Source organism: Populus euphratica, unplaced genomic scaffold (assembly GCF_000495115.2).
Source record: "Populus euphratica unplaced genomic scaffold, PopEup_1.0 scaffold26.1, whole genome shotgun sequence".
Taxonomy (NCBI): domain Eukaryota; kingdom Viridiplantae; phylum Streptophyta; class Magnoliopsida; order Malpighiales; family Salicaceae; genus Populus; species Populus euphratica.
This window is the reverse complement of record NW_011499896.1, coordinates 750,790-764,501: the sequence shown is the minus strand read 5'-3', so window position 1 is coordinate 764,501 and position 13,712 is coordinate 750,790. Positions and strand designations below refer to the sequence as shown.

The window sequence follows — 13,712 nt, the reverse complement described above, 5'->3', positions numbered from 1 at the left end:
CCCCCCCCCCCCCGCCCCCCTCTCTCTCTGTCCTTCCTCTGCTTTGATGCGACGTTGCCTGCGAATCTCTCTGATAAAATTCAGATTCTCCTTCTCGCCTTCTCTTCTACTTTCATACACTGCTTGGATACAAAAACAAAAAAAAAATGTCTTCTACTACCTAAACTAGTATTTTATATATTTTTATTTATGCACTCCTTTTATTCCCTGTCTCTTCTGTTCTCTTCTCTGTCTGGGGAAATCTTTGGTTTTTAGTTGAAGCATCTTTGTTTTATGTTTTCACTGGTTGATTGATTTTCCGCCACCTATCTATCTGTTGTAATAGGCTCCTATCCTATGGCCTGAAATATCTTCTTTTGTTGCCATTCTCTTTTCACTTACGCTAGGCCTCTGTTTTCCTTTCATGTCCTCTGTCTCCCCCCTCTTTCTTCTCATGCTTTGCTCTCACCAGGGAAAACAGAGGAGCACACTTGCTAAAATCTACTGTTTGTTGTTAACTAGTGGATAAAGCAAAAACCCAATACTCTGTTTTTCCTGTCTCTGCCCCTTCCTGGTCCAGGTAACATCTCCACCGTTTCACGTCTCAATTCTACATTTCTCTATTGCAATATACTAAGTTATCGCATGTTTTAGATATACATGGAGAAAAAGGAGGATGCAAGCTCTCCGGTTGGAGTTCTTGAAGACTACTTTAAGACTGAAGAATCAGAGAGTTGTTCTTCAAAAGACCCCACATCGGATGCTGAGGCTGCGCAAAAGGTTTCAAAAAATGCCTCCCGTTGGCATGGATTTGTCAAGTTACTTAGAAGTAGATCGAAGAAATCTTTAGCAACATTGCATCCTCTCGGTGTCCTAAAGCTCTCTATGAGAAAGAGCAGTAGCATGAGAGAAAACATTATAACGAATCTCTTTGCGAATTCTGATTCGAGCAATTTTAAGTCTCCAAGGATCAACTTCACTCTCTCTGACCTCCAAGCCGCGACAAACAATTTCAGCCAAGGTTCTTGTTCTGTTCCGTGATGCTTCCATTTCTTCTTCTTCTTCTTCCTTGTTTCCCTTCTAAACATGGCTTAATTTTCAGAAATGTGGAGGTTTTTGTTGGATAATAGAATAAACTGTTTTAAGGATTTTAGTTTTTTTTTTTTTCCTTTTGTGTAGAAAATCTGATTGGAAAAGGCGGTTATGCTGAAGTTTACAAAGGGTGTTTGCAAAATGGGAAAATTGTTGCAATCAAGCGTTTAACACGAGGAACAACTGATGAGATTATTGGGGACTTTTTATCTGAGATGGGGATTATGGCCCATGTGAACCATCCCAACACAGCTAAATTGATTGGTTATGGAATTGAAGGAGGAATGCACCTTGTTCTTGAATTGTCTCCACATGGGAGCTTAGCTTCAGTTCTTTATGGTTAGTTCATGAATGCCAAGTTCTCCATTTTTAAATGCCTTTCGTTTTCTAACAAGTGCTAAATTTTATAGGTTCAAAAGAGAGATTGACATGGCATATCAGGTATAAGATTGCATTAGGGACAGCTCATGGTTTACTCTATCTTCACGAGGGCTGCCAAAGAAGAATAATACATAGAGATATTAAGGCTGCAAACATTTTGCTTACAGAGGACTTTGAGCCTCAGGTATCAAGCAGTAGATCTTGTTTATTATTCTTGATTTCCTTTCTAGATGGATAACAAATTGTGTTTGTCAGCAAAAAAGAAACAACCTAACTAATTTTTTTTTCAGATTTGTGATTTTGGTCTTGCAAAGTGGCTACCAGAGCACTGGACTCACCACACTGTTTCCAAATTTGAAGGCACATTCGGGTTTGTAAAGCTAAGACTCATTTCCTTTTTCTACTGTTTCTATTCAATATGTATTTGACTGTTTGAAGTTATTACTTCAATTTCTGCCTGTCACAGTTATCTAGCTCCGGAATACTTGATGCATGGAATAGTAGACGAGAAAACTGATGTTTTTGCCTTCGGTGTACTGCTGTTGGAACTAGTCACGGGACGGCGAGCTCTGGATTACTCGCAGCAAAGCCTTGTATTGTGGGTATGATTTTCATATACCTTTTCTTGCTTGCATGCAGGCAAGTACTCGGAAAGAACAACTGTAGCAATGTACTGAGAGGGTGCTAATTATGAATTGGTTGATCTTATTTTTTAGGCAAAACCGTTACTCAAGAACAACGAGGTTGGAGAGCTAGTTGATCCTGCTCTTGTTGATGATTACAATGCTCGACAAATGAATCTTGTGCTCTTGGCTGCTTCTTTATGCATACAACAATCTTCGATACGGCGGCCTGACATGATTCAGGTGTGCCATCTTACTTGAAAGTCAAGATCATATGTTACCATCTCTATTAGTTACTAATTATTAAACCCCGGCTGTCAGATAAACATCCAAATAGGACTTAAATGGCATAAAACTCAAAAATCTTGTCTTTCAAATATTTTATCAGTCTCAATCTTATTATGATGAAGCACTTTCTTGTAGGCTATATTAACTTTGTGTTCCATAGTCGACAATTGAACCGCTTGCATAAGATGACTAAAAAATATGTTGATTTGCCTTTGAACTTGGATTGCAGGTTGTCCAGATTCTGAATGGTAACCTTAGCTGCTTGAAGTGTATGAAAAAAATCCGATTGCCATTTTTTCGAAAAGCTTTTCTTAATGAAAAACTCCTTGGTGCAGAGGAGTACAACTCACCCAAGAACAGACATATCAATTGACCTGACAGGTTGATTTGGGTTTTGACATCAATCACCATTTCCGTCTCTTTCGGCAGTTCTGATGAAGCAAGAACCTCAGATTTCTTACTTTTCCTGTGAAAACAAGGAGATGGTATTGCCAAATTTTGTACCAACTCACGCTCACATGTGAAATCAGAGTGAGAGCAGCTAAACAACATATCAGAGGTGGAAAAAGAAGAAGAGGGAGCTCGTGAAACAAACGAAAGACGATGTTTCTAAACTTGTGTACATAAATGGGAAACATCAAGAGAGAATGTTTTGGAACAAAAGGAGAAGGATGCCATTGTTTTCCAACTTATATGTACAGGGTAGAGTCCTAGAACTTAACGACATGTGTATAATAGAATCATGAGTATAGAGTTCCAACTCTGTTTCCCAATTTTGCATACACGCTTTCTTCTGTTATTCACGATTTTGAGCTTGAGCCCTCCTGATTTTTGGAAGCCCTTCAAATTAGTTAGTCTTTCCGTGCATTTGACATGTTCTTCCCTAGTGTTTTTCCCCTCTGTGTATACATTTTGCAGATGGAGTCTCATAATAAATTCATGGAAGGTGCTAGCTTGGGGACCATGGTGAAGTTTACTACTTGGATCAGATTTGGGTTTGTGCTCCCTATCCTACCAGTATAGTTTCGTTTGTCTGCGTTACACAGGAATTGAATACTGGGAAAAAAGAAAAAAAGTCATTCGGTACAGTATGGCCATTAAAGAACAAACAGGCTAAGTGGGTTTAGTAGCCCAAGCAAGATACACCAAGGGATTCAGTCCACCAGAGCAGTAATCATTGATGAGTGCGACCCAAAATACTCTCTTTTTAGCAACGTCATGGCTCTCAACACCACTTGATTTGTACAAGGATCCCTAAACTCACCCTCCAGCAAATTCCAAGTTCAATTAGTCTTCAAAAATATATATTATTTTAATATATTTTTAATTAAAAATATGTTGAAAAATAATCATTGCTATGTATATACTAAACCTACCAAAGACTAAGTTTTGGGTTCAAATTTTTAGGGCTCAAGTTAATTCTACAAGTGTTTTCCTCCCATGCATTAAGTTGAATATATATTTTTTTATAACAAGATTATAGCATGCATTAATATTGCATCATAAATGGACATTTCACTTCTCTATATTTACAGCCATATAGTCACTACTTTTTTAGCCTTTAATGTGTTATTTCAATAATAAATACAGTAAATCAATGGTTATGTGCAGTATTTAATTTTATCAGTTACATTTGTTTTTAATTAATTATAGTGGTTATCATTGCTAAAAATATTGGGCTGATGAACTTGATTGGTTGAGTTTCTTAACAAGGGCATTTATGAGCAATAATGTGTAAAAAAGGTAAACAAAATGGAAAAAAGGTGAAACGTTGCTTTCCAATTATAATTCCCTCTTCCCCTATTCATAAATTTTATTGACCGTTTGGGAATGTGATGTGATATCTTTGAAATTATGTTTTACTTTAATTATAATTTTAAAAATATTTAGTTAATCAATATAAATTATAATTTCACACAAATTTTATTAAAAATTTTCTCATTGAGGAAAACCTATAGTTTATAATTTTTTTAAATCACATCTATAAAATCTTTTATAGTAAAATACCAAACACACACTTACAATCCTTTGAAAGCTTATTAATTCTTCTGAAATTATTTTTCCTTTTTTATTTTAATACAAAGCCCTTCTTTTTCTCTATAGTCATGTCCTTTTTTAAAAAAAGAAAAAGAATTGGCGTCCAAATAAAGTTTTGTCTCTCTATGCATGGTCATTATGTTTCTACTACAACAATAATTCATTTCTTTCTTCTATTCATTTTTAAAGGGTATTTAAAAGTATGGTATTGATTATTATTTAAAGTATTTTTAACTTAAAAATATATTAAAATAACTTTTTTATTTTTAAAAAATATTTTTAATATCAGCATATCAAAACAATTATAAACCATAAAAAAATAAAAATTTTAAAAAATACAATTTCACTTATATTCTCAAGCAATATCTTAGTATGATGCTTGCATAACAAATTAAGTGAGCTGATGAGTTATTCATTATTGTTGTATTGTTTTTCTTGTGATGCCACTAAATGAGTGAAATTAATGGTAAATTTGGGGGGAGCCAATAATATACCTTCCAATCATGATGTTTATTGGTAACCTCTTGGAAGAATAAATTCTTAATAAATGACCTTACATGTAGCCAAATTCATATTAAAAAAAAATAATGACATTTTCTTATATAACTATTGTTTGAATATACGTAGAGCATTGAAAATATACATTAACTTTGTTGCTTTTATGTATTATGATTAGCAACTAGTAAATTAGATTATATTACTAAATATTAAATAATTCTCGATTTCATTCCAAACTAGTAAATTCTATCAATTTCATCTTAGAACTATTCAACATTAGAAAATATTGCTCTTCTAGAGCTACAAAAAAAAATTGTTACATGGGGGAGCAATTAGATTGGATTACTAATTAACAAAATAATAAAAGAAATCTTTATTTGTTTTCAGCCCCCTGTAGCATTTTAAATTTCACTTCCAGCCCACAACTTTATTATTTGTTTTTATTATTCTGTGGTTTCAGGGGAGTAACAGAATTAGAGAAAAATTCATCTTGTTTTTCCAACCACTCCCCGAATTTTTTTCAAAAAATAAGATGGCCAAGAGGAAACGGACTGGCCTGAGAGGCCCAGGCGCCGTAGCCTTCGCAGAAAACCCATGCCACCGTCACAGGCGGATGCTACCTCTCCAATCACCTCCTACAAGAAGAACAATTTCGTGATTGATGTCAGTTTTTGTGGAAGAGAAATTGAATAGCCTGAAGAGAAGCCATACAAACAGGCCGTCGAAGAATTATTAATTACAATCCTCAGGAAAACTTTCCAAAAAAAAAAAAAGGTTAAGAATTGCAGCAACAAGCTCTCGCTAGGTTTAATGTTGTAGATCGTTGAATCAATGCATAGACTTACAAAAAGAAAAGGGGTCCTTTAGTTAAGGAATTGGTTAGAAAATTTCGTTTTAATATATTATCTAATCAGAGATACAAAATCTCATCATTTCAAATAAGTTCATATTAAAAAATAATAATCATTCGATATTCTGGATGAAAATAAATATTTATTATCGAACAATATTGATTATCCAATAAGGTGGGATAATTTTTTAAAAATAAAATAAATATATTATCAAACTACGTTATCACTGGTTTTCCAGTTTTAATTTTTATTTATATACTTGATTTATTTATTTTTATCTTGATTTATTTTTATATTCAAGAAATTTTAGCTCGATTCGCAACATAACTTGGAGAAATAACATAATATTTTCTGATGTTAATTTTAGGCACGATCTTACATCGGATGAGTACTAAAATGGTGTTAGGCTTACAAGGATTGTCAAAGTCACAATCGCATGAATTGCCTGACGTGGGAGTTGGGAAAAAACTATAAAATTAGTGGCCAAAGTGGACACCACCTCACCAGATTGAGCCGACCATGAGCTGGTAGTGCAAGGATAAGATTTTTTTTTTCTTCCATGGAATCCAATCTTTTATGCACCAGGTACCATCCCAGAAACAAGAGGAAGAGAGAAAAGGAAAGGCCAAAAACAGTGAATAATTGAATGGCTCATCCACTTGGAGAATCCTGCTTCTCTCTCAGTTTTGGGCAACTCATTAGTCATTAGGGAGTTTCTTGGAAACCTGAGCATTTCCTGAAGGTCATATGTACTTGACTATTTAAGGCGAAGCCAGAAAAGAATCCTGTTTGATTGATTGATGTTAGTATTGTCAACTACTCCCAGTCCCTGCAAACATTTTACTCTTTGAAAACCCAAATCCATGGATCTTCTCAGTCAGTTGCGGGGACAGATTGCTGATTTCTCAGCTTTTCTCTACCGAGAGGTCAGTATGGATATCTCTCTTTCTGTTTCGTTGGATTTTTTAAAAGGATGGTTGATTGTTCCTTTCTAAACATCCTCTCTGTTTAATTCTATGGAGAGTGTTTCTGGGAAAATCATAATTAGGATACAAAAAAGAATTCATTTTTGTTTTGTTTTTAATATCTTTAGAATACAAAATCGATGAAGATTAAGCTTGGTAGAATAAGCTTCTTGGGTGATATTTTGTTTTTAAAATAATGGGTGTTTTTGGTTTTGAGAAGGGTTTTGTGGACGATCAGTTTACTCAGCTGCAGAAGCTGCAAGATGAGAGCAGTCCTGGTTTTGTGGTGGAAGTGGTGTCTCTTTTCTTTGAAGATTGTGAGAAGCTCTTTAACAATATGGCCAAAGCTTTGTGAGTGTGTTGCTCCATAACCTTTATTGTCTTTAGTTTCTTGGATTTCTTATATATCTACTAAGTTTGATTCCAAAATTACTTGTTTGGGTTATTTCTTTTACGTTCAGAGAACAGCAGACTGTAGATTTCAAGCAGGTAGATTCTCATGTTCATCAATTGAAGGGTAGTAGTTCTAGGTAACTTTCAAACTCATTTCCTGATTGGATCGTTGATTGCTAATTCGTGCTCTAGTCATTTCTGGGATCGCATACAAATGTTTATTGAATCCATTTGCTGCAACAATGTTAGTGTTAGTCTAATACATTCCCAGGGATATTTCGACACTTGTGTCGCTTTTTTCTTTTAGTATTTGTTTGCTTACAGTATTCCTTTGTATGGTTAACAGCATTGGCGCAGCAAGAATTCAAAATGTCTGCATTGCCTTCAAGACTTACTGTGAAGGCCAAAACCGTGACGGGTAAGCTTCTCTTCACCCTTATATTGCATGTCCTTTTAACGTTGGCCAATTGCGCTTGGAAGTTTCTCTATTATAAAACCCTCGACTAAGTATGCTGATTTATTGGAGATCACATATGATTTAGGTGAAAAAATCAAATTAAACTTTTTTCTTTAATTTAAATTTCACTCGATCATGATGGATGGGTATCCTAATCTGTTCCTCTTAATTGTTAATCTTAGATGGAAGCTAGGGGATGAAAACTCTTATTTATTTATTTTGAATGTTATTAGCTAATTAATTGGTTTAATCTTATATTGCTTTTTTTATATATTGAAATTACATTATCAATCTGTCAGAGTGTCTGAGCATCTGTGAGTGGAGTCTGATTCACTGATGTGATATTAAGAATGGTCATCTGGATCTTCTTGCATATGAATAATCCAGTCGTGTGCTTTTATTCAAGTCTATGATGGTTGTAGGGGATTTTTATGGATTTAAAAATTGTCGGTGCAGGTGTATGAGATGTCTCCAACAAGTGAATCATGAGTGCATTCAACTAAAGAACAATCTTCAAGCTTTATTCAAGGTAAGTTTAAGGTAGTTTTTAGTTTCCTAGGAGGTATTTGATAATCAAAGAAAGCATTCCCACCATCTATTTCATCCGTTTATATGACAGAAAATAAGCTCATTGCTCTACGTGCCTTGAAAAAAATTGCCTCATATGTTTCAACAGCATCGTTGCTGTCCGTTGCTTCATTTGATTTAACTTCCAGCTCCTGATCTTGTGTTGTAAAGCAGAATTGCGGGAAGAGTTTCCTTTACCATCTTTTTGTCTTTTTGGTGATCAAGAAACACAAAAACAGCTTGCTTGTTCAATATCTGTATCTATTGTAATATCAGTGATTTTAGTATCTTAATGTTAGCATTCATTTTTACTCCCCCTTTGTTGGACTTTGTAGCTGGAGCAACAGATAGTCGCTGCTGGAGGATCAATTCCTGCGATGCAATAGGTATTGTTAAAACCCTACTCCCTTTTGACAGGAGCAGGAAGGTGCAGGTTGATGTTTCAGATGTTCATATTGTCTTAGACTTAGACTGAGTTCAAGCAGCTTTGACTTGAGAATTTGTGTGTGGAGTAGCAGTTAATGAGGATTCTACATCTGATGCTGCAAAGTGCATGTTTTGTTTGTTTTTCAGAGGTCTGAATTTGCATATATCTGACTAGAATGCTAGTCTTCATATTGTCTCTAGGCCCATCATGCTTTAGAAAATCACAGTAGTCTAAAAATGTGGAAGCCGTAGAATGCAATGTAGAAGATGAATTTCTATAAAGAAATAATATTTCCGTTAAAAAACTATCCTTTCAGAGCATAGTACCACTGGGATGATGAGTGCATCATGATTGAAATGTTGTTAGAAACTATGGTTTTTTTTTCTAATTTTAGGTTATATATTTAATCTTGAATTCAGTCGAGCTGGTTTTTTTGTTTTTAATTCATTTTATTTAAGTTATCATGATTGTTTTTTCTAAAAAAAATTATCGGTTTACTATTATTATTTATTTTTTAATTATGTAATTAAAATAAAATCAACTTATTCCTGTAATTCGAGTGGATAATTTTTTTTATCTAGTTAAAATGTAATTACATTACCTAAACATTGATTTTTACAGGAAAAAACATGCCCAGTCTATGCTAATGTTAATTAGAAGTCCAGTAATAATAATTCTATAGAAGGCAGGAGTGCAAATTCTCCAAAACATAGGCGATAATGCAAAGAACAATTGGATTCTCGAACCCATGTTAGGTTAACAAATTGTTCTTCACCAGGTTGGTTATTGTATCTGTAGGCAGGGAGTCGTCCTCTGAATTCCGATCACACGATTTCTGGTGACACGCTCTTTTTCCGGTGAAGGACATGGTTGTCTCCCAGCTATAATTCATATGTCAGTCGAGTCCCCAAAAGAACAAAAATCTCAATTGGATCCCCTATTCATGATAAATATTACCCAACGAAACCACTCCTTCCATGCACGTTCTATATCTAGATATCTGCTGTTACAGAAATTCTGCAGAAAGGGCATGCCTTTTTGTCATCACTCCATCAAGATCACAGAGAAAATCATGAAATACCTGACTTTTTACCACCATTTCAATGTGTAATTATGTTTTAACACTATGAAAATCCGTAATTTGTAAAGTTTTTCTTCACTAATCCAAGTTTAATTGAAGACAATTATTTATAAAGGTATTTTGTCATATTGATACTAATATTTAATATAAGAAAATCAGTCTTCTCTTCCCAATTAATTAAAAAATGTGTATTTTATATTTTGAGAAATGAAACTAATGATAGAATTTATTGTTTAAAATATCTTTGATCTGTGTTACCAAGAGTAGCGCAATTTAATTGATTACTCTATTAGGAGTGGTGTCACCAATTAAGAGGATGTTTGGGAACGCGATTCAACTTATTTTTTAAAAAATTTAAAAAAAAATTATTTTTTATTTTTATTAAAATTTAATATAGTTTGTATGTTTTGAATCATTTTAATGTACTGATGTTAAAAATAATTTTTTAAAAAATAAAAAAAATATCATTGGCATACATTTCAGCATGAAAATTTATTTGAAAAGCAACCGCTATCACATTGCCAAACATACTCTAAAAAATAAAAAAATAAGTTTCCACGAAAAGTTATTTGAAAAGTAACCGCTATCACATTGCCAAACATACTTTAAAAAATAAAAAAATAAGTTTAAACTATTTAAAAATAAGAAAATATAAAAAGTTACTTTAGCACAAAATTTATATTTTCAATTCCGATTGTGGAGATCTATTCCACTTGAAAAGCCTACCATAAATTTTTTAAAACCAAATGGACATCTCTAAAATAGATTTATTCATGATAAACAATATTTTTAAAAAAAGATTTATTCATGATAAACAATATTTTTTTAAAAGATAAATATTTTTTTTTATGAATTTATTATTTTTTCATTTAATTTTGAATCTTTAACTTGATTAGTAATATATATATATATATAAAAGAAAAGCGCTGCTAATAATAGTGCAACCCTTAAATTTTTTTTTAAAAAAATTAAGTTGATTGCACTATCTCAGCTTGCATGACCAATTGAATTATATTATTTTAGCAATTATTTTATATATATATATATATTTTGATTATTTTTTTAAAGTTTTAAAATTAACAATTTTATATATTTTCATTGATTTCAAGATTTATAATACTCAAATCAAATCGATAATTTTTAAAAAATAAATTTAAAATCTAAATAGTTAATCAAACTTAACCATCATACTAGTTCTAAAATTTATGTTTTCATTGATCAGGATTCCATTTATAATACATGAATTAGTAATTTTAAAAAAATAAATTTAAAATTTAACAAGTTAATCAAAGTTAATCATTTTAGTCATACTAGTTATATAAATACAATCACTAAAATCATGGTACAACCTAAAAAAAAATTCTCAGTTATTAAAGTTTGTAAAATTATTTTGATGGTGGTTGAGAAATAAACCAAAAGGAGTAGCTGAAAGTATACGCACACCTGTCATCATGTGTGCTAAAATGATTTTTTCCAGGGACTCAATTGATATCGAGGGGCAAACATATACTTTGAGTTTCTTCTCAATTACTGGAAAATCTTTATCATATGCAATACATATCTACAGAGTATAACTGGAGGACCAGGACTAAGCAATCACTGGCCAGATCCATTTGGAAATTGGAATGACTATCTTTAGCTTCTAGTACTCTCGATTTTTTAGATGGTGTTTAGAATTATAATAATTATTTTTTTTAATATATTTTACTCGGAAATCAATTAAAATAATATTTTAAAAAAGGATAATCATTCCTCTAGCATGGAGTGAAAATTGGAATTCTCAACCTCTTTAAAGCGGTGACTTTGGGTAGTTGTAGCTCGTTTTGTAGGCAAAGGAAAGACATGGATGTGGGAGTTGATTGTTCTTTATTTGCCTTTGCGTAGAATTAATATAAAAGAGATCAGTGGTGATGCCTTGAAGCCCCGATGCCAATCCTCACCAATGAAATCCTCATCATTGTCTTTTACATATGCTGGATTTATGATGTCTTTTATAAAACTGATCTGAGCAGGTTCCTAATAATGAGTAGCATGATTTCATTAATTTCTGCTTGATTTCTTCATGGTATGCTAAGTACTGTCATCTCTTCTTTGAATTTGGCTAGTTCTGCATGCATTTGGCATAGAGATAGTTCAGCACTCATGGATACCAAGGAACAGTTGATCATGCACGTAAAAAAGACACGAAAAGGAAGGAGGAGGAGGGCTGTGAAGATGAGAGCTGCGTAGCCGGAGGACAAAGATAGCGCAGCCCAGGATACGCAACTCTAGCATGCTGACAGTGGAAGCAAGAATGCAAATCCAAAAGCTGACTCCACAAGCCTCCATAATGGGAAATACCAAATACTACCACACATGCATATGATTACAGAGGAGTGGGTATTCTGGGTAGTTGGGTTTGGTGCCATCGCCCTCACACATCCCCATGCAAATTTAACACTGTGGGCCCCGTTGTCTGAGGCTTCGGTCGCCGGGCTGCCTAGACATTCCCTAGCTACTAGCACTACATCGGTACACTTTGCTTGTTGTTTGGGCATAACAAGTGAGAGTAATTATAAGTAAAAACGATAATGGCACGTGGGAGCTAGCTACTAAGGATTAAATCATAAATCTTTATACCATGTTCTCTTGGATGTGTGTTGATTTGCTTGTCTGTTGATAGTATTGTGTCTGTGTGTTGATTTGCTTGTCTGTTGATAGTACTGTGTCTATCATTAAAAAAAAAAAAAAACTAGAAGGATCAGGATTCCATTGATGTTTTTCTAATTTGACTTTTTTTCTAATTTTATCCTTTCAAAGTACATTAATGCTTTGTTTTATAAAAACAAACTAGTGTTGTTGTTGCAAAAAATAAAAAATCAGGGACCAAATCTAACAAGGGAAAACAATGCAGGGCTTTTCTGGGTTTATTGTTCAAAGACATGCCTTTTGACAAGTTTTTGCCTAAATATTTGTATATTTTTTATCCTTTTAGTTTTACAATTTAAAGTTTTCATCTTTATTTTTATTTTTTTGCTGATATTTCAATCCTTGAGAGAAAGTTATTAAAAAAATAAAAAATAAAAAGTTATCGAAAGTCTCATCAAAAAAATAATTTTAATTAATATCAACAAGTTGGGCTAATAAGCATCTCCAACGAGAGAGCTAAATGAAAAGTCAAATATTAAAAATTATACTTTTAGTTTTTGAAAAGTCAAATATTAAAAATTATACTTTTAATTTTTGTTTTTTTTTTATTTTCTCACTCCAACATGTAAGGCAAATAAATAGCTATTTTAGCTATTTGTTATGTAAAGAGTTATTTCTACATTTTCTTGTAGAAACAATAAATAGCTATTTTAGCTATTTATTATGTAAAGAGTCATTTTTACATTTCTTGTAGAAACGGCAAAAACAAATAATTATTGGCTAGCGGTTATTTTTATAGCGTTAGCCAACAATTTATTTTCTCATTCCAATGCGTGAGGTAAACAGTATCTTAATATACAATTATTTATATGACTCAATTCTTTTATATTTTTATTTATAACATTCACGTGAAAGTTTATTGTTACTATTTATTTTTGAACTGTTTCTGTTCAATTTTCAACTGTTATTGTTTGACTTTGAATTGTTTCTATTTAACTTTAAACTATTATTATCTAATTTTCAATTGTTATTATCTGAACACTCATCAAATTTTTAACTATATCTAAAGTTCCAAAGCATAAAATATATCTAAATTAGTTATATAATTATTTTAAAATTAATTTAACATAAAATATATTAAAATATAATTGACTTTTCTAAATAGCATATAATCAAAAAAGCTATATTTATACTATTTAAAAAGTCATTTTTTTTATTAAAATTTTTAATATAACATTGTTCTTATAATATAATCAAAAAAACTATATTAATTTAACAGTAAATTGTACTATTTATGTTAATTGTACGTTTACACTGAACAATGTAATTAACATGTATCATAAATGAAAAAAAAAAAAATTTTGTCAAACAGCTGCAACTACATTTTAATTAAAATGCAGCTGCAGCCGCGTAAACAAACGGCCTCTAACTGCCTTTCTCTATTA

The 13,712-nt window shown here is 32.4% G+C and overlaps 2 protein-coding genes across 4 annotated transcripts; both read left to right on the top strand.

The window, feature by feature from the left end:
* The first annotated feature begins 21 nt into the window (after window positions 1-21).
* LOC105132068 (receptor-like cytosolic serine/threonine-protein kinase RBK2) lies at window positions 22-3,191 on the top strand. Of its 3 annotated transcripts, XM_011035353.1 has the most exons (9): window positions 22-559; window positions 632-1,000; window positions 1,159-1,410; window positions 1,482-1,636; window positions 1,743-1,822; window positions 1,919-2,054; window positions 2,169-2,318; window positions 2,593-2,611; window positions 2,699-3,191. In XM_011035353.1, exons 2-9 carry the CDS (start codon window positions 640-642, stop codon window positions 2,734-2,736), a joined length of 1,191 nt encoding a protein of 396 aa, XP_011033655.1. In that variant the 5' UTR covers window positions 22-559; window positions 632-639; the 3' UTR covers window positions 2,737-3,191. The 3 variants fall into 3 exon arrangements, with proteins under 3 accessions (XP_011033655.1, XP_011033654.1, XP_011033653.1); XM_011035352.1 differs by having other exon boundaries at window positions 634-1,000; window positions 2,593-3,191; XM_011035351.1 differs by having other exon boundaries at window positions 22-562; window positions 631-1,000; window positions 2,593-3,191.
* Window positions 3,192-6,218: 3,027 nt separating this feature from the next.
* LOC105132067 (histidine-containing phosphotransfer protein 5-like) lies at window positions 6,219-8,865 on the top strand. The gene is made up of 6 exons (XM_011035350.1): window positions 6,219-6,675; window positions 6,935-7,065; window positions 7,176-7,244; window positions 7,454-7,525; window positions 8,021-8,093; window positions 8,467-8,865. The coding sequence occupies exons 1-6, from the start codon at window positions 6,613-6,615 to the stop codon at window positions 8,515-8,517; spliced, it is 459 nt and encodes a 152-aa protein (XP_011033652.1). The 5' UTR covers window positions 6,219-6,612; the 3' UTR covers window positions 8,518-8,865.
* Window positions 8,866-13,712: the final 4,847 nt, after the last annotated feature.